Source organism: Cetorhinus maximus, chromosome 3 (assembly GCF_964194155.1).
Source record: "Cetorhinus maximus chromosome 3, sCetMax3.hap1.1, whole genome shotgun sequence".
In the NCBI taxonomy this organism is placed as follows: Eukaryota; Metazoa; Chordata; class Chondrichthyes; order Lamniformes; family Cetorhinidae; genus Cetorhinus; species Cetorhinus maximus.
Genome location: NC_135881.1, coordinates 141,938,350 through 141,960,828, shown reverse-complemented (window position 1 = coordinate 141,960,828; position 22,479 = coordinate 141,938,350). Strand labels below are relative to the sequence as shown.

Here is a 22,479-nt window from a genome sequence, read left to right as displayed (position 1 = left end):
TGCAGCTGGGTCAGGCGAGAGACACCATTATTCTCCGGGGGTGCCGGTGAATGGAATGGGAGCAGGTTTCCAGGAAGGTCAATTCCCAGATCCTGGATCCAAAGACCTAGCAGCAGTGCCACAAAAATTCTTAGAATGACATGCAGGTGATCAAGATCAGTGAATGCAACTTCACATGACATTTCCTACTCACCACACCACCAGCTTCTTTTGCTGCCCAATGCATCATACCTCCATCACTCACCTAGTACCAGCTCATGGCAGTCAGGCCTAACATTCAGATACACCCTTACACACCTACCAATGCTGCCAGCCTCATACCTCTCACAGGTATCACACACCTCCCAGCTATTCAGCTGTGGCAGGCATATTGCCTAAACAGTGCAACACAAACACTGATATTTTTCCCTTTCTCTTGCAGGACATAGTGTCATAAAATAGAAGAGCCAATGGGGGACAAGGATTGCTGCATTTCCTGAGGTTTGCAGAGGTCTGCACCATGGGGCTGATGGTATATTCCTGCCTTATCCCCCAGCTCAGCCTCATCCTGCTATCTGACATGATGAGCAAACTGTAGATGGTGGGACCATGGACCTCTTCCTTTCCACCCCACTTTCCTCAGCCAGACCTTCCCCTTCCTGAGTTCCTGCTTTCAAACACCCTGAACTGCCACTTGCACAGCCAGGACATGAAGAGAGAGCAACAGCACAGAATTGATGAGGAGGCCCCATCACTTATCTGACACTCACAACCATCAGCTCAGATGCTGAACATTGCACCTACTTGGAGGCTAGCATAGGGTTGGTGAGTCATCCGGGCACAAATGGGCTGCAGCCAGGCCAGGGGTAAAGGGTGGCACATTTGCCAGCTGACTGGAGAGTGAGATCTCAGACAGGTTCTGCTACAGAGCACTCTGATGGGGCAGCATATAGGAGAGCACTGGTTGTTATGCACATCAAATATGTTGGATGTATTGGCTGACATTGTCAAGGAGCACTGAGGAGTCCAGCTGCAACCTTTGCAGAGGGATCCTGCAGTGTTCTCCCCATCTGCAGCCTGTGCCCCAATCTCTCTCTAATGCTTCAGACTCAGCGATAGTACAACTGCTGCTCCCATACCTGTTGCAGCCTCTATGTGGACATATCACCACCAAATCTTCTGCTATCCCTGTGGGGATGCAGCGACCCTCCCTTTCAAATCCAGGAACTCAACCACTGGAAACATTCCAGAGTACTTCTGGAGACTTTGTAACAGAAAAAGTTGACAAAAACTAACCTAGCTCCAATTTGCTGCCTATCCCTTTAAGTTGGCTCGTGTAAGGCTCCAGAATGATGAACAAATATACAGACATGAGTTGCCCAGAAGGAAAAAACAGTAAAAACTGGTCTTGTATACCTTAAAATGTAAACCAGTAAAACTTGGGAAATAAGAGTACTGGTCCAAACTGGTTTTTCCTTCTGGATGTGTGATCCAAATTTGAAATCCTGGCACCACATCAGCTGGTCAAGCTGAATGATGTCAAGGTTGTGCCAATTCAAAGCCTCCCAGAACACACAGGGGATGTACCTGCATGCCCCTTTTACTGCTGTGACATCACGTGGTCGGACAGGAAGCAGCTGGCAGTGCCTTGTGTCCCCGGGAAGCAGTGTAAGCCTTTGTGCGATGCAATCCACTTTACAGCCTGAAGTCTCCGCTGTGTTTGTGTTGTGATGCTGCCACCTGCTGGCGGACTTGTTTACTCCCAGTGTGAAATTGAGATGCCGAGAAAAATAACTTACATTTCTATCGGGTTTTCATGTCTTTAAAATGCCCCAAAGCTCTTCACAAGTGGTAAAGTACATTTGAAGTGTAGTCACTGGTGTAATGTAGAGAAACACAGCAGCCAGTTTGCTCCCACAAACAGCAAGGTGATATGACCAGATAATCCGTTTTGGTGATGTTGATTGAGGGATCAATAATTGTCACAAATATTGCCCACAGGCATGGAGATATTTTACATAACAGTTGGGAAACTGTTCACCTACACCATCTTCAATCCAAAACCAAAATGCATCTAATTTCAGTCTTTGAGCTCCAGTAGTGTGTGAGCTCACTCCGAAACTGCGTTCCAGGCCATTGTCAACTTCTCCTCTGAAGCATTTGTGAAAATGGATCTTTCTCTAAACACCCGGAAAACCGAAGTCTTCTTCCAACCAGTTGTCACAGCATAACACGTCAAATAAGATCAATGGCGAGATCCTGGGAAATGTGGACCATTTTCCACATCTTGGGAGCCTCTTCTTGACGAAGGCAGACAGAGTCGATGAAATTCATTATCACATCCAATGTGCCAGCTCAGCCTTCGACTGACTAAGGAAAAGAGCATTTGAGGACCCAGATCTCAAATTCAAGACTAAGGCCATGGTTGACTGGGCAGCAGTGATCCCTGTGCTCCTAGAGACTTGGGGCAAGATTTTATAGTCGGCCCGCGCCCAACTCGATCGGGCGTAAAATAGTTGTGATGGCGTCAGGTGAGCGCCCCGACATCATCGCACACTCACACGATATTTCAGTTGGTGGGTGCGTGCAAGAGTCAGCAACGCACCCGCCAACAATTAAGAGGCCTATTAAGGCCATTAATCAATTAATTTAAACATATTTTTCGCTGCCCGTCCAACCTTATGGTTGGCGGGCGGGCAAATCGGCCAGGTGGCCTTTTGATTTTTTTAGCAAACCTCATCCACGGGCGGGATGAGGCTTCCACAATTAAGTAAAAAATAAATATAAATTATTGGGCAGAATTTTTATTCTATTGATTTTATTGTGAGTTAGTCCCATGTCGGGACATTTTTTTCATGCTTTAAAAGTCTTTATTTTTGATTTTAGAATTGTTCAGCTCCCTGCCTTCAGGGAGCTTTCAGTGCGAGCACCCCTGCATACGCGCAGACTTTTGCGCGTGCACTCCTCCCGCGCCCACCCTGACAGCGCTCGTGTGTTTCATGCTGGATGGATGGCAGTTAATTGGCCAGCCAGCATGAAATCGCAGTCAGGGGCGCTTCCCTGCTGCTCCCATGCCCGCCTGCCACACCCGCCTGACAACCCGAAAATCCTGCCCTTGGACAACCCAAAGCACTGGAGAAGTAGCACCAGCGGAGCCTTCACAAGATCCTCCAAATCTGGTGGCAAGAGCAAGGCCCAGCATCAAAGTGCTAATCATTCAAAACCAGCTCTGCTGAGCAGGACATGTTCTTATGCCTGGCACCAGACTCCTGAAGCAACTGCTCTATTCGGAACTCAGACGTGACAGGAGACTCACAGGAGGACCATGGAAATGCTTTAGGGATGTCCTCAAAGCATCCCTGAAGAGGTCAAACATCCCCACCAAGCCGTGGGAGTCCCTGGCTTATGACCTGAGGAAGCTGCTCCTCCCTCTGCACAGCCAGTTGCCTCCATCACTCTCTTTTCCTTCGTCTCCGCTCTCTGTAAGCCATGAGGCATACAGCTAGGTCACCAGGCTCCATGCTTCCGATGTACCCCTCCTGCAGGATGAAAGAGAGAGATGCGTGGGTTAGCCTGGGTGTACTAAGAAGCTCTCTTGATTAAGTCTGAAGACCCCTTAAAGCATCCTGGAGAGTGCTGCCGCCACTTGGATGTCCAGAGTTTAGGGCGCTGCGTGGCTGCCTGATACCCCGCCTTCCTCCGCCCCACTCCACCTGACCGATTGGTGGCAGCTTTGCCCATTGGACTGCATGCTGTGCTCTCAGCTCAGGCACAGGCATTCTCCTAACCCACACTGCAAGGCTGCACTGTTAGCTTGAACCATGGGGGAGACTGGTCCAAACCGGGATGATGATATTGCAAGAGGCTGTGAGCACCTCCACCAGTGACTGCTCTATGGCCAGCTTTAGCAAGGAGATTGTACAATGTGCCCAGTTGTCCAATTGTTCTGCAGTCCACTAAAATGCTCATTAGTTTGCAGCCTGTACCTGAGGGGTGAAAAGCCATGGAGGCACTTTCATGCCTCTGCGTTGCTTGAGTGGGCAGATAAGCTAGAGGCCCGACTCCAATCATATCAATGTGTCTGCATCTGAAGTGTCTCAGCTGCAGAGGAATGTCACTTTATACAAGGTGTCCCTAATTCTTAGCCTCTTCCCTCCGCCCTCACCCCTCCACACGTGCTTGTGCACTACCTTCAACTGCAGGACAGACTTTGACCCCATCCTCCGACTCACTTCAACCCCAGGGCAGCCCTTGCTCCCCGCGAGCTCACCTCAACCATAGAGCAGCTTTGCCCCAGCACTGGACTGTCAGCCAGCTGGGAAAGAGCGACTTACCTGTGCCCTCGTGGTGCCTCAAACTTGAGTCCAACAGGCGACCCTTGCGAGCACTGCACAACATTACTGTGCACTCACCTCTGAGCTCCCCTCGAAGTGCAGCTCACGAAGTGCACGTCTTATATATGCTGTTATAAACACACTGACGTGCTCAGATGATCCAGCATAGGGGGATGATTCCGGTGAGCTGGGCTTATAATGATTTGCAGATGTATCACAGTGAAGTTCCCGAAGTCCTGACAGCGGGAAATTTAGCCCGCCTGTGATGGGCAGAGCAATCGCAAACTGGTTTCACGACATCATGAAACTGATTTTTGGCCTTCTCACCATATTGTCTGCTCACGCCACCAAACATGCCGAAATATCCGCCCAATGTTCTGGACACCACCATAACCATCCCTGGATATATCCTGTCCCACTAGTAGGACAGAGCCACCAGAGATGGCGACACAGTGGAATACAGTCGGGAGGAAGTGCCCGACATTGACAACATTGACTCCTGATCTCTCCTGCTGATTACCACCTACCCCCATACTCCCCAACCCCTTCTTCAGCTGATAAATCAGTACTCCTCCATGTTCAACACCACTTGGAAGAAACACTGAGGGTAACAAAGACACAGCATTCTGGGCCCATCACAAAGAGTGGCTCAGTAGCACAACTATTGGCCGAGCTGGCCAAACCTGAAGGGTATATCTGCCAGACTGGGCCGGGCCAGTTAGTCAGGGAATCAACAAGAGGGAAAAGTTTGACCTCCCATCGCAAATGCATCTGTCCATGACAGTACTGGTGGGAGTGATCATCACGGTCATAGTCCTTGTGGGAGATGAAGTCCCATCTGTACACTGAGGCACGCTCCATTGAGTTGTTTAGCATTACTGCCTTGCCAAATGCAATAGATTCAGGACAGATCTAGCAGCTCAAAACTGGCATCCATGAGACTCTGCGGGCCATCAGCAGCAGTAGAATTGTATATAACCGCGATCCATAACCTCATGGCTGGCATATCCATCACTCTACCATTACCATCAAGCGAGGGGATCAACCCTGGTTCATTGAGCAGTTCCTGCCAGGAACAGCACCAGCCATGACTACAAGTATGCTACGTGGCAGTAGCAGCATGCTATAAACAGAGCTAAGCAATCCTATTGCCAATCGATCAGATCAAAGTTCTGCTGTCCAATCACATAGGTTGTGAATGGTGGTGGACAATTAACAGGAACAGGAGACTCCATGGGTATCCCCATTTTGAATGATGGGGGAGCCCAGTATGTCAGTGCAAAAGACAATGTTGAAGGATTTGCAACCATCTTTAGCCAGAAGTGCCAAGTGAGTGATCCACCTTGGCCTCTTCCTGAGGTCCCCAGCATCACAGATGCCAATGTTCAGCAAATACAGTTCACTCCAGATAATATCAAGAAACGGCTGAAGATACTGGATACAGTAAAGGCTATGGGCCCTGACAACATCTCGGATGTAGTGCTGAAGATTTGCATTCCAGAATTAGACATACCCTTAGCCAAGCTGTTCCAGTACAGCTACAACAGTGGAGGCATATCCTGCCAAAATGGAAAATTAGCTGGCTCTGTCCTGTCCACAAAAAGCAAGACAAGTCCAATCGGATCAATTACTACACCATCAGCCTAATCTCAATCATCAGCAAATGATGAAAGGTGTCATTGACAGTGCTATCAAGTGGCACTTACTCACCAGTAAGATGCTTGCAGAAGCCCAGTTTGGGTTCCGTGAGGACCACTCAGCTCCTGACCCCATTACAGACTTCATCAAACATGGACAAAAGAGCTGAATTCCAGGGGTGAGGTGAGAGTGACTGCCCTTGACTTCAAGGCTGTATTTGACAGAGTGTGGCATCGAGGAGCTCTAGCAAAATTGAAGTCAATGGGAATCGAGGGAAAACTCTACTGGTTGGAGTCATACCTAGCAGAAAGGAAGATGGTTGTGGTTGTTGGAGGTCAGTTATCTCTGTTCCAGGACATCACTGCAGGAGTTCCTCAGGGTAGTGTCCTAGGCCCGACCATCTTCAGCTGCTTCATCAATGACCTTCCTTCCATCATAAGGTCAGAAGTGGGGATGTCCACTGATGATTGCATGATGTTCAGCACCATTCACAACTCCTCAGACACTGAAGCAGCCCATGTCCAACAGCAGCATGACCTGGACAATATCCAGGTTTGGGCTGACAAGTGGCAAGTAACATTCGTACCACTCAAGTGCCAGGCAATGACCATCTCAGTTCAAGGACATCACTTTCCTCAGGGTACTGTCCTTGGCCCAACCATCTCCAGCTGCCTCATCAATGACCTTCACTCCATCATAAGGTCAGAAGTGGAGATGTCGCTGATGATTGCACAATGTTCAGCACCATTTGCAATTCCTCAAATACTGAAGCAATCCATGTCCAAATGCAGCAAGAACTGAACAACATTCAGGCTTGGGCTCATAAGTGACAAGTAACATTCGTGCCACACAAGTGCCAGGCAATGACCATCTCCAGAAAGATTGAATCCAACCACCTCTTAACTTTCAATGGCATTACCATTGCTGAATCCCCCGCTATCAACATCCTGGGGGTTACCATTGACCAGAAGCGTAACTGAACCAACCCTAGAAATACTGTGGCTACAAGAACAGGTCAGAGACTAGGAATTCTGCAGCGAGGAACCCTCACCTCATGACTCTCCAAGCCTGTTTGCCATCTACAAGGCACAAGTCAGGAGTGTGATGGAATGCTTTCCACTCGCCTGGATGAGTGCAGCTCCAGCAACACTCAAGAAGCTCGACAGCATCCAGAACAAAGCAGCCCGCTTGATTGGCACCCCATTCACCACCTTAAACCTTCACTCCCTCCACCACCAACGCACAGTCACAGCGCTGTGCACCATCTGCAAGATGCAGTGCAGCAACTCATCAAGACTCCTTCAACAACACCTTCCAAACATGACCTAGCCAGTGATGCCCAGATTCCATGAAAGAATTTTTTTTAAAGTATAGGAGAATAAATAAATATGAATTTAAAAAATGTTCCAATTCTTTTTTTTGGTCCAGAACTCTGGGAAGAAAAGATCCTGAGAGGCCGATCACTGAGCCTGTGATCACTGACTGTGTCTTGCTCAGTGATTAGCCTCTCAGTATTTAAAACGTTCTATAATTTAGAGTTTGTAATGCTTCAAATAATGTATAGAACAATAAAAAGAAAATAAACCTACACATAAGCCATACTGAAGGAAGAGTGCGCAATAGGCCTGTCATAACTGACTCACTGGGAACAGGGGCTGATCAGTCAGGTGTGGGGAATCTTGAAGTTTGGATTCCCTCTCACATTATGTTTTTAACACAAATGTCCTGGATTTTCATGTCTTCATCCATGTCAGAACAGAAGCTGGGGTGGGGAATTTAAAAATGGCAGATGGGACCCAATTCCTATCGTGTGGGATTTTAATGTCCCTGGGATAAGGGTGTGGTATCAAGCCCACCCTCAGCAATCCTACCCTTGCCTACTCCATTCCAGCGGTGGGCATTTCAGACCCCCAGCTATTTTCATGGAGTTGGGCTATTTTAGTAGGAGATGTCGTTCACTATATCTCAGAGGAGCCGTGAACTATAGGTGAACCCCAGTCTCAAGTGGGGAACTAAAAAGAAAACAGTCACCTGCTCCTGGAATTCTTCTATTGACAGGTTTTTAAATACAAAAAAAATATTATTTCAGTTTCAATAGTTAGATGCTTTACTGTAAGTTAGATGTGTTTTTACTGCCATGATTGATTATAGGGCTCTGTCCTGTAAAGATAAGTTGACCATCACATTGACCTCCATTGTGAGAGTGTTGACATGCATTACAGTACTTTTCCCAGTGGAGAAAGTGCCATAATGCAGTCAAAACTATAGAAAACCGTGCTTGGAAACTCTTCTCTCATGCTTTTGACTGAGATTTAAATGTCCAGTGATCTTTACCTTTGAAAAAATGGCCCTACTGTTGAACATTAAAAAAAATCTAAGCACTTGCTACACTTCATTGATTGATAGGTGATCTGCTTTGAAATGGAAATGGTACTCTAGTTGCAGCTTTAAAAAAGTCCATTTGGTGTTTTATTTTCAATGGACTCCATTGTTGATGTTTCCCAGCTACAAATTGGCATTTGCATTGAAATCTGCTCGAGTCATCGGTTGGCCCATCCCCTCCCATACCCGAAGTGAGGTGTGTTAAAGGGAGGCCGCCTTGAAGAGTAATAATAGAAAATCAATCATAAGGTGATTTGATTTTCAAGTCTACGGAATGCTTAATAAGTCCTGTTAAAATTAATTTCTTTGTAGACCGCCAAGATCTGGAAGATGCAGAAAAAGTGGACAAATTGCAGGAACCACTTCTGGAAGCTTTAAAGATTTATATACGGAAAAGAAGACCCAATAAACCCCATATGTTCCCAAAGATATTAATGAAAATCACAGATTTGCGTAGCATCAGTGCAAAAGGTACCACAACAAGATAATTTATAATTTTTTATCTTTTTCCATACTAATTCATTTCTTTCAAGTAATGGTGTTACTTTTATGAGACTGTTCTTTCTGCTTTATTGGGAATAGTTATTTGAGGTAACAGAGTTGTGTTTGCAATGTGCATTCAGTTTTGATCGCCTCATCTCAGGAAGATATATGCCCTTGAAGAGAATTCAGCAATGATTCACCAGGGTGATGTTTGCGATCAAAAGATTGAGGTACAATGAGACAGTGGATGTGGCTAAAAGGTGATCTGACTAATGTGTTTATAGTCATGAAGTGAATTGACAGGAAGGAATCCAGAGCAAGGAAACAAAATCTTAAATTTCAAGCTAACCCAGTTAAAAGTGAATTCAGGAAAAAGTTTTGAATTATGTGATTGTGAAAGATATCTCTAGAAAGCCACAGAAGAAGAAATTAATGGGAAATGTGGGCATTAAGGATTTAGAGAAAAGACAAGAGATTAAAAAGATGGATTAGCAAAGATGCCTGTGCAGGATCCATGGGCTCAATAAGCTAACCCTGTTCATGTGCTTCTATTGGCATGAGGTGACAACAATACCCCAGCAATGAAAACCTTTAGATGTCAGTTCTGACATTATTTGGCAGAAATTACTATTAGTAATATTTTATGAGCATTTAAAGTACTCAGACCAAATACCACTCTACTATCCATAACAGGTGTTCCTCCAACCTGTAGTCAACCTCCAACAGCTCCATTCAAAACAGTACTCTTGGTTATTTGGCTACAGTTGCCAGCAGGAGGTCCAACTATTGAATGCAACATCTGAAAAGTTAATAATTTATCTCTAGCAATTCCTTTTTAAAAAACAACTGTTGCTTTTGTAGTTAAGAGGTTTACTAGGCATAAGTTCAAGTTGAGGGGCAGGAGGTTTAGGGGGGATGTGAGGAAAAACTTTTTTTACCCAGAGTCTGGAATGCACTGCCTGGGAGGGTGGTGGAGGCAGGTTGCCTCACATCCTTTAAAAAGTACCTGGATGAGCACTTGGCACGTCATAACATTCAAGGTCATGGGCAAATTGCTGGTAAATGGGATTATGTAGGTAGGTCAGGTGTTTCTCACGTGTTACTGCAGACTCGATGGGCCGAAGGGCCTTTTCTGCACTGTGATTCTGTAATACTAATGCTATATTGGTTCTGTCCTACTGGAACTTACTCTGGTCATTTCAAAGTCAAACACCTGCTTTCAAAACCTACATTAAATGTCATGAACCATTCCCAGTATTTCTGACTCACACATCTGTTTATCCTACATTCAAAGGTCGTTCAACTTTTGAAATGTCATCTACCCTTCAAATAGCATAAGGGCTCATCGTCACTGGCTGATTCACTGCATTTTGGATGCGATTTAGTTAGATACACATTCACTAAGGTGTTAGCTGAGTTAGGGGAGTTAACTGAGTGTTAGCAGGAGATATTCTCAGGAAGAATCCTATAAAGATGCACTAGCCACTTTCCAAGTTTGCTCGTATGCTTATTGAAGATTGCTTGGACCTTCCAGTTCCCACGCAAGCTCCTGCAATAATCAGCGCACTTCCTACAACAGAAAGACTTTAGGTGCTTCCTCTTGGGAATTTCCTCAATGACAATAGGTGATATGCCTTCAGCTGATGTGAATGGCCCTGTGGTTTCTATGAAGGTGCCTGAGAATAGCACTATTTTGTAGCATGGCAAAGATTTTGTTTTACAATAAATGTTTAATAAAACTGGCCAAGCTTCAGTTCGAGAAGAAGAGTCGTATGGACTCAAAATGTTAACTCTGTTTCTCTCTCCACAGATGCTGCCAGGCCTTTTGAGTTTTTCCAGCATTTTCTGTTTTTATTTCAGATTTCCAGCATCCGCAGTATTTTGCTTTTATTTCAGTTCGAGCACTGTGTGCAATTCTGGGTACACCATTATAAAAAAAGATGATCAACTTGAGACACTGAAACTATTTTCACTGAAGCAGCTAATAGTTAAGAAGATTTAAAAGAGATTTTTGAAAAGGTGGTCTGAAATTGTTTGAGTAAAGTTGTGTATATAGAGTATTAAGACAAAGCAACAAAGAAAATTGACCCTAACTAAGAGGAAATCTCTCTTCACATTCAGGTGCAGAACGTGTCATTACACTTAAGTTGGAGATTCCTGGATCAATGCCACCCCTTATCCAAGAGATGCTGGAAAACTCAGAAGGGCATGATCCCCTTGCACCCACAGCAAACACAAGCACAGAAAGTAATGGGAGCAGCAGTCAAGCACTAGAAGCAACTTCCAGCCCCAGTCTGTCTCCCAGCTCTGCAGCCAATGGACCAAACAGCCAGGTACCAAACACAGAGTAAATGGCGCTGCAGTGACCACAACCATTCCCAAATGTGATAGTTTCTCTTTTTTTGTTCTGAAATACCAAGGCCTGAAGGACCAGGTTGATAAGTGTATATTCAACATTAAAACCGCTGTAGCTCTTGACTCTAATCGACTTTTGAGTATGAAAATACTGAATCATAAACTGTTTTGGTCAGATTCTGTCCTCCTGGATTGTACGCAGTCAGTTCAAAGACTGATGTCTGGTAAAGCCCATCTATGTGTCCACTATTGCATGCTGGGAAGAAGCTGTGGAAAGTGATGTAGAACTCTGATTATTACTTTATTTTGCAGAGTTACTCCTCAATGTATTCTAAATTTCTATGCTGGAGTTTCTGGTGCTTTCTCATTGCCTTGCATATCATGTCTAAATACATACACCATGTTATGGAACAAAGCCTAAGTACTTAAATCAGGTGAGTTATGGTCACAGAATTCTCTGGTTTAGACAATATGGGACATTTGTTATTATTTTCAATGTTACTGTTGTATTTTCTTGCATTTCTTAGTCAAAAAAGCCTGAAGGTTGGGATTTTATCCTCAGTGCACCAGCATTCAATTTTGTCAAATAAGGACATATCTCCACCTCTTTTTGCAATGAAAAACAAAGTTTGATATTTAATTTTTTTTAAATACTAGCACTTTGTGCTGGTAGTAATTGTTTCCCACTGGCAGTTAGCCTACACTACCATGTTGTTTGTATGAATGTTTACAATTCACAAGCACTTAAGTAACAGATTTTTTTAAAATAAAAGCAACTCTCTGCATACAGTTAGTCTGAACGTAATATTTTTTGTGGTAGGGTTCACCCATTGCCTATTGGTTTTGTGCTAGCATACAAAGCTAGTAAAAATGTTTGTTTAATTATTTCAGCTGTGCAGATTCATTTCATGTTCAGCAACATATCAAGAGATAAAGTAAAGTGCTGCATGTTGTTTGCAGTAAAGATAGCCTCCAAGGCACAACACTTCTCAGTGTTATTTTGTTATTTTATTTGCTTGTACATGAGCCAGTAAGTAAATTTCATCTGGTGGCTGACACACATTATATCTCTCTGCAGAAGCGTGTTCTATCGTAGATTTGTTCTTGAGTACAGTAATTTGAGTTTATTGAATCATTCTTGTAGTGTCTGAAACACTAGTGGGATGTTGTTTTCTAGCATTAGGACTGCTCTGTACTTCTACTGGCTCAGTTTGTACATTGAGATTGTTTAACAATGCTTTCTATGTTCATATACTGTTACCTTTTCCATCAAGTTTCCTGGCAAAAGAATAAAGTATATTTATTTTAAAGTGTGCTCTGGCGTTCATTTTTCCTGCAATATTCAATACATTTCACCATAAAACTTACACAGTTTGGAGTAGTTGATAAGCAGAGTTTAAGAAAAACAATCAACATTGTTTTCATTAACTACATATTTTAAGTGCACCTAGATGTTATTACCAACATATGGTAAAATTGAACATGGAACATAGTTACATAACTTGTGTTTTTTTCAAAATTGGAGCAATGTTTTCCCTTTAGATCAAGTTTCATTTTCCAGAAGTTATCTTTTGCTCTTTTTCTCCTTTCCCCTTCTGAAGAGGAGAAAAACTTGCATTTGTACAGCAGCTTTCAAAACCATAGATGTCCCATAACACTTTCCAGCCAGTGAGGTACTTCTGATGTGTAGTCACTGTTGATATATAGGAAAGTATTAACTCATGTGGGGTAGTTCCATGGTTCTGACAAGGGCTCCATAACTGAAACTTTGGGCAGGAATTTGCTGTCCCAACATGGAGTGAACCCACAGTGGACAGCCACAAATGGAGGTGGGGCACCATAAATTCAAATTTCTGCCAGTCACCATTTTGACTGGCAGGGAAAATATGGAGGGTCGTGACCCAATGTACACCTAAACTGATGTCAGATCTTCCATATTAGTGTCTCCCTCAATTTTGAATGTAATTGAGTTTGAGATTTTCAGCGAGACAGGTGGGTTTGTGAAGCATAATCTGGAGTCAGAACTTTTTGATAAATAAGTTTACAGGGTGTTTCCAACTTCAACTGTCATAATTAGATGCTGTATAATGTAGTTTTTAATAGTGATTGATGATAGGGCTCTGTCATGAAAAGGTCAGTGATCATTAAGTTGACCAGCATTGTGAAAGCCCACATGAGAGCCCAAAAAGCAGGGCAGACTGTGGAGAGAGATGAGCACATAAAGCAGTGCAGTGTTCAGATAGAGAAAGAGAGCCCATAAAGTAGCATGGACAGTTCAGAGATAGCCAATAAGGCAGTGTGGAGTTCAGAGAGAGAGAGAACTAATAAAGCAGTTCAGAGAGAGATCATGAAGCAGCATGGAGTTCAGAGAGAGAGAGAGCCCATAACGCAGTGCGGAGTTGAGAGAGAGAGAGAGAGAGCCCCTAAAGCAGTGCGGAGTTCAGAGAGAGAGACCATCAAATAATGTGGAGTTCAGAAAGAGAGAGAGACCATTAAGTTGTGTGGAATTTGAAGAGAGCCTATAAAGCAGTGCAGAGTTCAAAGAGAGAGACCATCAAATAATGTGGAGTTCAGAAAGAGAGAGAGACCATTAAGTTGTGTGGAATTTGAAGACAGCCTATAAAGCAGTGCAGAGAGCCCATTAAACAACATGGAATTCAGAGAGAGGGGATGAGAGTCCATAATGGAGCGGAGTTCAGGGAGAGAGAGATCCCATAAAGCAGCACTGTGTTCGGAGAGAGCCCATGAAGCATCCGGGAGTTAAGAGAGAGAGCCCATAAAGCAGCATGGAGTTCAGGAGGAGAGAGAGAGTCCATAAAGCATGCGGAGATCAGAGAGAGAGAGACAGAGCCCGTAAAGCAGCATGAAGTTCAGAGAGAGAGTGCCCATAAAGGACTGCGGAATTCAGAAAGAGCGGCAATAAAGTGGCACAGAGTTCTGAGAGATCCCATAAAAGAACGTGGAGTTCGGAAAGGGGGATAGCACATAAAGCAGTGCGTAGTTCAGAGAGAGAGAGCGCATAAAGCTGTGCGGAGTTCAGAGAGAGAAAGAGAGAGCATAAAGCTGTGCGGAGTTCAGAGAGAGAAAGAGAGAGCATAAAGCTGTGCGAAGTTCAGAGAGACAGGGAGAGAGAGCCCATAAAGAAGTGTGGAGTTCAGAGAGAGAGCCCATAAAGCAGTGCCAAGTTCAGAGAGAGGGAGAGAGCCCACGAAGCAGTGCAGAGTTCAGAGAGAGAGCCCATAAAACAACATGGAGTTCAAATTGTGGGAGAGAGAGCCCATAAAGCAGTTCAGAGAGAGAGACAGCCCATGAAATGGTGCGGTGTTCGGAGAGCGAGAGAGAGCCTGTAAAGCAACCCAGAGTTAAGAAAGGGAGAGCAAGCCCATGAAGTAGCGTGGAGTTTGGAGAGCAAGAGAGAGCCCATAAAACAGTGCAGAGTTCAGATAGAGAGCCAATAAGGCAGCACAGTGTTCAAAGAGAGAGAGCCCACAAAACAATGCAAAGTTCAGAGACAGAGAGCGAGCTCATGAAGCTGTGCAGAGTTCAGAGGGAGGGAGAGAGCCTATAAAGCAGCACCAAGTTCAGAGACAGAGTGCCCATAAAGAACCAGCAGAATTCAGAGAGAGAGGCGATAGCGTGGCGGGAGTTCTAAGAGATCAAATAAAAGAATGTGGAGTTCAGAGAGGCAGAGAGCCCATTAAGCTGTACGTATTTCAGTGGGAGAGAGAGCGAACCCATAAAGCAGTGTGGAGTTCAGAGAGAGAGTTCATAATACAGTGTGGAGTTCAGACAGAGAGAGCCCTGAAAGCAGTGCGGAGTTCAGAGAGAGACAGAGCCCTGAAAGCAGTGCGGAGTTCAGAGAGAGACAGAGCCCTGAAAGCAGTGCGGAGTTCAGAGAGAGACAGAGCCCTGAAAGCAGTGCGGAGTTCAGAGAGAGACAGAGCCCTGAAAGCAGTGCGGAGTTCAGAGAGAGAGAGAGCCCTGAAAGCAGTGCGGAGTTCAGAGAGAGACAGAGCCCTGAAAGCAGTGCGGAGTTCAGAGAGAGACAGAGCCCTGAAAGCAGTGCGGAGTTCAGAGAGAGACAGAGCCGTGAAAGCAGTGTGGAGTTCAGAGAGAGACAGAGCCCTGAAAGCAGTGTGGAGTTCAGAGAGAGACAGAGCCCTGAAAGCAGTGCGGAGTTCAGAGAGAGAGAGAGCCCTGAAAGCAGTGCGGAGTTCAGAGAGAGACAGAGCCCTGAAAGCAGTGCGGAGTTCAGAGAGAGACAGAGCCCTGAAAGCAGTGCGGAGTTCAGAGAGAGAGAGAGCCCTGAAAGCAGTGCGGAGTTCAGAGAGAGAGAGAGCCCTGAAAGCAGTGCGGAGTTCAGAGAGAGACAGAGCCCTGAAAGCAGTGCGGAGTTCAGAGAGAGACAGAGCCCTGAAAGCAGTGCGGAGTTCAGAGAGAGACAGAGCTGTGAAAGCAGTGCGGAGTTCAGAGAGAGACAGAGCCCTGAAAGCAGTGCGGAGTTCAGAGAGAGACAGAGCCCTGAAAGCAGTGCGGAGTTCAGAGAGAGACAGAGCCCTGAAAGCAGTGCGGAGTTCAGAGAGAGACAGAGCCCTGAAAGCAGTGTGGAGTTCAGACAGAGAGTGCATAAAGTAGTGCAGAGCTCAAAGGGAGAGATCCAGTAAAGGAGCACAGAAATTGGAGAGAGCCCATAAAACAATGTAGAGTTGACAGAGAGAGAGAAAGAGAGTCCATAAAGCAGTGCAGATTTCAGAGAGGGAGAGAGAGAGCCCATAAAGCAGTGCAGATTTCAGAGAGGGAGAGAGAGAGCCCATAAAGGAGTGCAGAATTCAGAGAGAAAGAGAGAGAGGCGATAAAGTGACACGGAGTCCTGAGAGATCTCATAAAAGAACGTAGAGTTCAACGAGAGAGTGCCCATAAAGCTGTGCAAAGATTAGAGAGAGAGAGCCCATATAGCAGGGCGGAGTTCATAGAAAGAGAGATCGAGCCCATAAAAGAGCACGGAGTTCAAAGAGAGAGGGCACATCAAACAATGTGGAGTTCAGGGAGAGAGAGCCAATAAAGAAGTGCAGAGTTCAGAGAGGGAGAGCCCATAAAGCAATGCAGAGTTTTGAGAGAGGGAGAGACCATAAAGCAGTTCAGAGACAGAGAGAGCACATAACGCAGGGCAGAGTTCAGAGACAGAGAGGGAGCCCATAAAGCAATGCAGTGTTCAGAGAGAGGGAGAGAGCCCATAAAGGAGTGCAGAATACAGAGAGAGGTGATAAAATGGCGTGGAGTTCTGAGAGACCCCATAAAAGAATATGGAGTTCAGAGAGGGAAAGAGTCCATAAAGCAGCACAGAGTTCATAGAGAGAGAGAGCGCTTAAAGCAGCGCGGAGTTCAAAGAGAGGGAGGACCCATAAAGCAGTGCGAAGTGCAGAGAGAGAGAGAGAGAGCCCATGAAGTAACATGGAGTTCAAAGAGAGAGAGAGAGAGCCGATAAAGCAGTTCAGAGAGTGAGAGAGCCTGTAAAGCAACCCAGAATTAAGAGAGGGAGAGCAAGCCCATGAAGTAGCGTGGAGAGTTCAGAGAGACCGAGCGAGAGTGAGCCCATAAAGCAGTGCAGTGTTCAGGGAGAAAGACCGAGCCCATAAAGGTGTGCAGAATACAGAGCAGCATGGAGTTCTGAGAGATCCCATAAAAGAAGATGGATTTCAGAGAGGGAGAGAGCCTATAAAGCAGCACAGTGTTTCGAGAAAGCCCATGAAGCAACCGGGAGTTAAGAGACAGAGAAAGAGCCCATAAAGCAGAGTGGATTTCAGAGGGAGATAGAGCCCATAAATAGTAGTGTGTAGTGTGCAGAGAGACAGAGCCCACAAAGCAGCGCAGAGTTCAGAGAGAATGAGAGCCCATAAAGCAGAGCAGTATTCAGAGAGAGGGAGAAAGCCCATAACACAGTGCAGAGTTCAGAGACAGAGAGAGAGCCCACAAAGCAGCGCAGAGTTCAGAGACAGAGAGAGAGCCCACAAAGCAGCGCAGAGTTCAGAGACAGAGAGAGCCCACAAAGCAGTGCAGAGTTCAGAGACAGAGAGAGCCCACAAAGCAGTGCAGAGTTGAGAGAGAGAGAGAGAGCCCATAAAGCAGTGCAGAGTTGAGAGACAGAGAGAGAGCCCATAAAGCAGTGCAGAGTTGAGAGAGAGAGAGAGAGCCCATAAAGCAGCGCAGAGTTGAGAGAGAGAGAGAGAGCCCATAAAGCAGTGCAGAGTTGAGAGACAGAGAGAGAGCTCGTGAAGCTGTTCAGAGGGAGGGAGAGAGCCCATAAAGCAGCGCAAAGTTCAGAGAGAGTGGGTGCCCATAAAGGACCACAGAACTCAAAGAGTGAGAGAGGCGATACAGTGGCGGGAGTTCGGAGAGGTCCCATAAAAGAATGTGAAGTTCAGGGAGGCAGAGAGCCCATGAAGCTGTGCTGATTTCAGTGGTGGAGAGAGAGAGCCCATAAAGCAGCACGGATTCATAGAGAGAGAGAGAGCGCATAAAGCAGTGCAGTGTTCAGAGAGATAGAGAGAGCGCATAAAGCAGTGCAGTGTTCAGAGAGATAGAGAGAGAGCGCATAAAGCAGTGCAGTGTTCAGAGAGATAGAGAGAGAGCGCATAAAGCAGTGCAGTGTTCAGAGAGATAGAGAGAGAGCGCATAAAGCAGTGCAGTGTTCAGAGAGATAGAGAGAGAGCGCATAAAGCAGTGCAGTGTTCAGAGAGATAGAGAGCGCATAAAGCAGTGCAGTGTTCAGAGAGATAGAGAGAGAGCGCATAAAGCAGTGCAGTGTTCAGAGAGATAGAGAGAGAGCGCATAAAGCAGTGCAGTGTTCAGAGAGATAGAGAGAGAGCACATAAAGCAGTGCAGTGTTCAGAGAGATAGAGAGAGAGCGCATAAAGCAGTGCGGAGTTCACAAAGAGAGAGGGAGAGACAATAAAGTAGTGCAGAGTTCAGAGTGAGCCCATAAAGCAGTGTGGAGTGCAGAGATAGAGAGGTTCCACAAAACAACACGGAGTTCAGAGGGAGGGAGAGAGAGCCGATAAAGCAGTGCAGAGCTCAGGGGGAGAGAGAGAGTACCTATGAAGCAGTGCAGAGTTCAGTGAGTGAGAGAGTGCCCATAAAGCAGTGCAAAGTTCAGATAGAGAGAGAAAGAGAGAGGGAGCCCATAAAACAGTTCAGAGTTCGGAGAGATGGAGAGAGAGAGCACATAAAGCAGTGCAGAGTTCAGGGATAGAGAGAGAGCCAATAAAGCAGTAAGGAGTTCAAAGAGGGAGAGACCATAAAGCAGTGTGGAGTTGGATGAGTGAGCCAATATAGCAGTATGGAGCTCAGAGAGAACCCATGAAGCAACCATGAGGTGAGAAAGAGAGACCCCATAAAGCAGCGTGGAGTTCAGAGGGAGAAACAGAGCCCATAAAGCAGTGCAGAGTTCAGAGAGAGAGAGAGCCTATAAAGCAGCATGGAGTTCAGAGAGAGAGAGACCCCATAAAGGACTGCGGAATTCAGAGTGAGAGAGAAGAAATAAAGTGGCACAGAATTCTTAGAGATTCCATAAGCAAACACGGAGCTCAGAGAGGGAGAGAGCCCATAAACCTGCGGATTTCAGAGGGAGAGAGATATAGCCCATACCGCAACACGGAGTTCGTAGAGAGAAAGCGCATAAAAGCAGTGCATAGTTCAGAGAGAGAGAGGGAAAAAGAGAGACCATAAAGTAGTGCGGAGTTCAGAGAGAGAGAAAGAAACCATGAAGCAATGCAGTGTTCAGAGAGAGTGAGAGCCCTTAAAGCAGTGCGGTGTTCAGAGAGAGAGGGAGAGCCCATAAAGCAGTACAATGTTCAGAGAGAGAGAACCCATAAAGATGTCTGGAGTTTGGGGAGAGAGAGCCAATAAAGAAGTGCGGAGCTCAGAGAGAGAGAGACAGCCCATAAAGCAGTGTGGAGTTCAATGAGAGCCAATGACAATAAAGCTGTTTGGAGTTTGGAGAGAGGGAGCTCAGAAAGCAGTATGGAGTTTGGAACGAGAGCGAGAGAGAGAGAGACAGAGCCCATAATGCAGTGCAGAGTTTCGAGGGAGAGAGAAAGAGAGCCCATAAAGCAGTGCAGAGTCCAAAGAAGCAATAGACCACAAAGCTGTGTGAAGTTTGGAGAAAGGGAGCCCATAAAACAGTGTGGAGTTCAGAGAGAGAGAGCCCATAAAATAACATGGATTTCAGAGAGAGGGAGAGAGAGAGGCCATAAAGCAGTGCAGAATTCCAAAAGAGAGAGAGAGCCCAAAAAGAAGTGGGGCTTTGGGAAAGCAAGAAAGAGCCCATAAAGCAACTCAGAGTTGAAAGAGAGCAAGCCCATAAAGTAGCATGGAGTTTGGAGAATGAGAGAGAGCCCATACAGCAGTGCAGAGTTCAGAGAGAACCCATTAAGCAGCGCGAATTTCAGAGAGAGAGTCTGTAAAGCTCCACGGGGTTGAGAGAGAGAGAGAGAGCCCATTAAACAGCATGGAGATCATAGAGAGAGAGAGAGAGCCCATAAAGCAGCATGGAGATCATAGAGAGAGAGCCCATAAAGCAGCATGGAGATCATAGAGAGAGAGAGAGAGCCCATAAAGCAGTGTGGAGTTCAGAGAGAGAAAGAGCCCATAAAGCAGTACAGATTTGAGAGAGAGCGAGAGACCATAAAGCAGTGCGAAGTTCAGAGAGAAAGGGAGAGATAGGCCCCATAAAGCAGTTTGGAAATCAGAGTGAGCCCATGAAACAATGTAGGGATCAGAGAGAGAAAGAGAGAGCGATCCCATAAAACAGTGCAGAGCTCAAAGAGAAAGAGAGAGAGAGCCCATAAAGCAGCACGATGTTCAGAGAGAAAGAACCCATAAAGATGTCTGGAGTTTGGAGAGAGAGAGCCAATAAAGGAGTGCGGAGCTCAGAGAGAGAGACAGCCCATAAAACAGTGTGGAGTTCAATGAGAGAAAGTGACAATAAAGCTGTGCGGAGTTTGGAGAGAGAGAGCTCAGAAAGCAGCGTGGAGTTTGGAGTGAGAGTGAGAGAGAGGCAGAGCCCATAAAGCAGTGCAGAGTCCAAAGAAGCAATGGACCACAAAGCTGTGTGAAGTTTGGAGAGAGGGAGCCCATTAATAAATGTGGAGTTCAGAAAGAGAGAGAGGGAGAGCATATAAAGATGTGTGGAGTTTGGAGAAAGAGAGAGCCCATAAAGCTGTGCAGAGTTCAAAGAGAGAGAGCCAATAAAGCAGTTCCAGTTCAGAGAGAGACAGCTAATAAAACAATATGGAGTTCGAAGAGGGATAGAACCTATAAAGCAGCACAGAGTTCAGAGAGAGAGCCCATAAAGAAGTACGGAGTTGAGAGACAGAGACCATAATGGAGTGCAGATGTCAGAGAGCAAGATGATGGAGCAGCGCAGAGTTTGGAGAAGGTCCATAAAGCAGCAATTAGTTGAGAGAGAGGGAGATAGGGCACATAAAGCAGTGCAGAGTTCAGAGGGAGAGAGAGAGCACATAAAGCAGTGTAATGTTCGGGGAGTGAGAGAGAACCCATAAAGCAACTCAGAGTTAAAAGAGAAAGCCCACAAAGTAGCATGGAGTTTGAAGAGCAGGAGAGAGCCAACAAAACAGTGCAGAGTTCAGAGAGAGGGAGAGAGAGAGAGAGAGAGAGCCCATACACCAGTGCAGAGTTTGGAGATAGCCAACAAAGCAGTGAAGAGTTCAGAGAGAGAGCCCATAAAGCAGCGCGAAGTTCAGGAAGAGAGAGAGCCCATAAAGCAATGTGGAGTTGAGAGAGAGAGAGCCCTTAAAGCCGCACAGTGTTCGGACTGAGCTCATAAAGCAGCGTGGAGTTCAGGGAAAGACAGCAAATAAAGTGGCATGAAGTTCGGAGAGATCCCATTAAAGCACGTGGAGTTCTGATAGAGAGAGAGATCATAAAGCTATGTGGAGTCTGGAGAGAGAAAGAGCCCATAAAGCAGTGCTGGGATCAGAGTGAGAGAGAGAGCCCATAAAGCAGTGCAGAGTTGTAGTAATCTGATGTGTAATATAACTTTAAGGCAAATGTTGTAATGTAAGATCACATGATCTTGGTACCCAATAGCAGAGTAGTGTGGGATACCTCTGTAGTGGGTCATCTTGAGTTAGAGTCTGAAGGGTAAAGACAGAGTTTTGAGTTGTAAACACACAAGTGTAGCTGCTGAGTTCCTTTTGTAAATAAACAGTATGTGTTTCTTCTAAGAACAATCTACTGATCTTCTCTGTCTTCGGTGCCAACTCAGTCAGCCCGAAACAAGCCTGCAACCCAGATCCTTTAGCCCCAACAAACCAGGGTACAGGATCCAACATAACTGGCGATGGGGGTAAAAAGCTAGAAAAGACACAAAAGGACGAGGTAAAAAGGAAAAAAGAACAAAGGAAATCAGGGGAACCGAAATTGGGCTGTACCTCGCAAAGTGGTTGTAAATAAAGAAAGATTTCCTCCCTCATCATCAATGCAATCCCCTCAGAGCATGCCGCAATTTAGAAGAGTGGAGCCTTTCGATCCAACCTCGGACCACTGGTCTCACTATGTTGAACGCCTCGCATTCTTCTTCCAGGTGAACGACATTGCAAGGGGCGGGGAAGAAGCGCGCAATCCTCTTAACCACATGCGGGAGTAAGACATATGGATTAATTCAAAATTTGTTGGCACCCAGTGCCCCAGGTTCAAAAAGCTTTGATGACTTAGTGAGCCTTGTAAAGAATCACCAGCCCAAGCTGTCAGTGACGATGTAACAGTTCAAATTATCTCAAGGAATAGAGCCGCGGGGGAGACAGTTGCTTGTTATGTGGCAAGTCTGAAACAATTAACTGAACATTGCGAGTTTGGTACACCTATCAATGATATGCTTAGAGATCATTTGGTGTGCAGTATAAATGAAGATGCGATTCAGAAGAAACTACTGTTGGAAACAAATTTAGATTTTCAGAAGGCATTGGAAATCGCTCTGGCAATGGAAGGCGCAGTGCGAGACTCGAAAACCATACAGGGAGCGCAAAATGGCGCCGTCCTCCACATTGGGTGAGGAGACTCAGCCAAAAAGAGCACAAAAGTGCAAAGCTTTACTCAGAAGCAGGAAGCAGCCACCACTAGCAGACAAATTAAAAGAGATAACTTAGCAGCAAAAACATGGCATGATGGTAAAAGAGGTGGAAGCAGACAACCTTGTAATGAATCTCAGTTTAAAAAGATCAAATATTTTTTCTGTCATCAAAATGGACGCCTCATGAGACATTGAAAATCAGGCAGACTTTCAGACAAA

The 22,479-nt window shown here is 45.7% G+C and overlaps 1 protein-coding gene across 8 annotated transcripts in view; it reads left to right on the top strand.

Moving 5' to 3' along the window:
- The window catches only part of LOC144678947 (retinoic acid receptor beta), a 573,064-nt gene extending 560,583 nt beyond the window's left edge, over positions 1 to 12,481 (top strand). For all 8 annotated transcript variants that reach the window (XM_078539063.1, XM_078539061.1, XM_078539065.1 and 5 more), the window contains 2 exons: positions 8,646 to 8,804; positions 10,938 to 12,481. In XM_078539063.1, coding sequence (XP_078395189.1) covers positions 8,646 to 8,804; positions 10,938 to 11,167 — 389 coding nt within the window. In that variant the 3' untranslated portion in view covers positions 11,168 to 12,481. The remainder of the gene's footprint in view (positions 1 to 8,645; positions 8,805 to 10,937) is intronic.
- Positions 12,482 to 22,479: the final 9,998 nt, after the last annotated feature.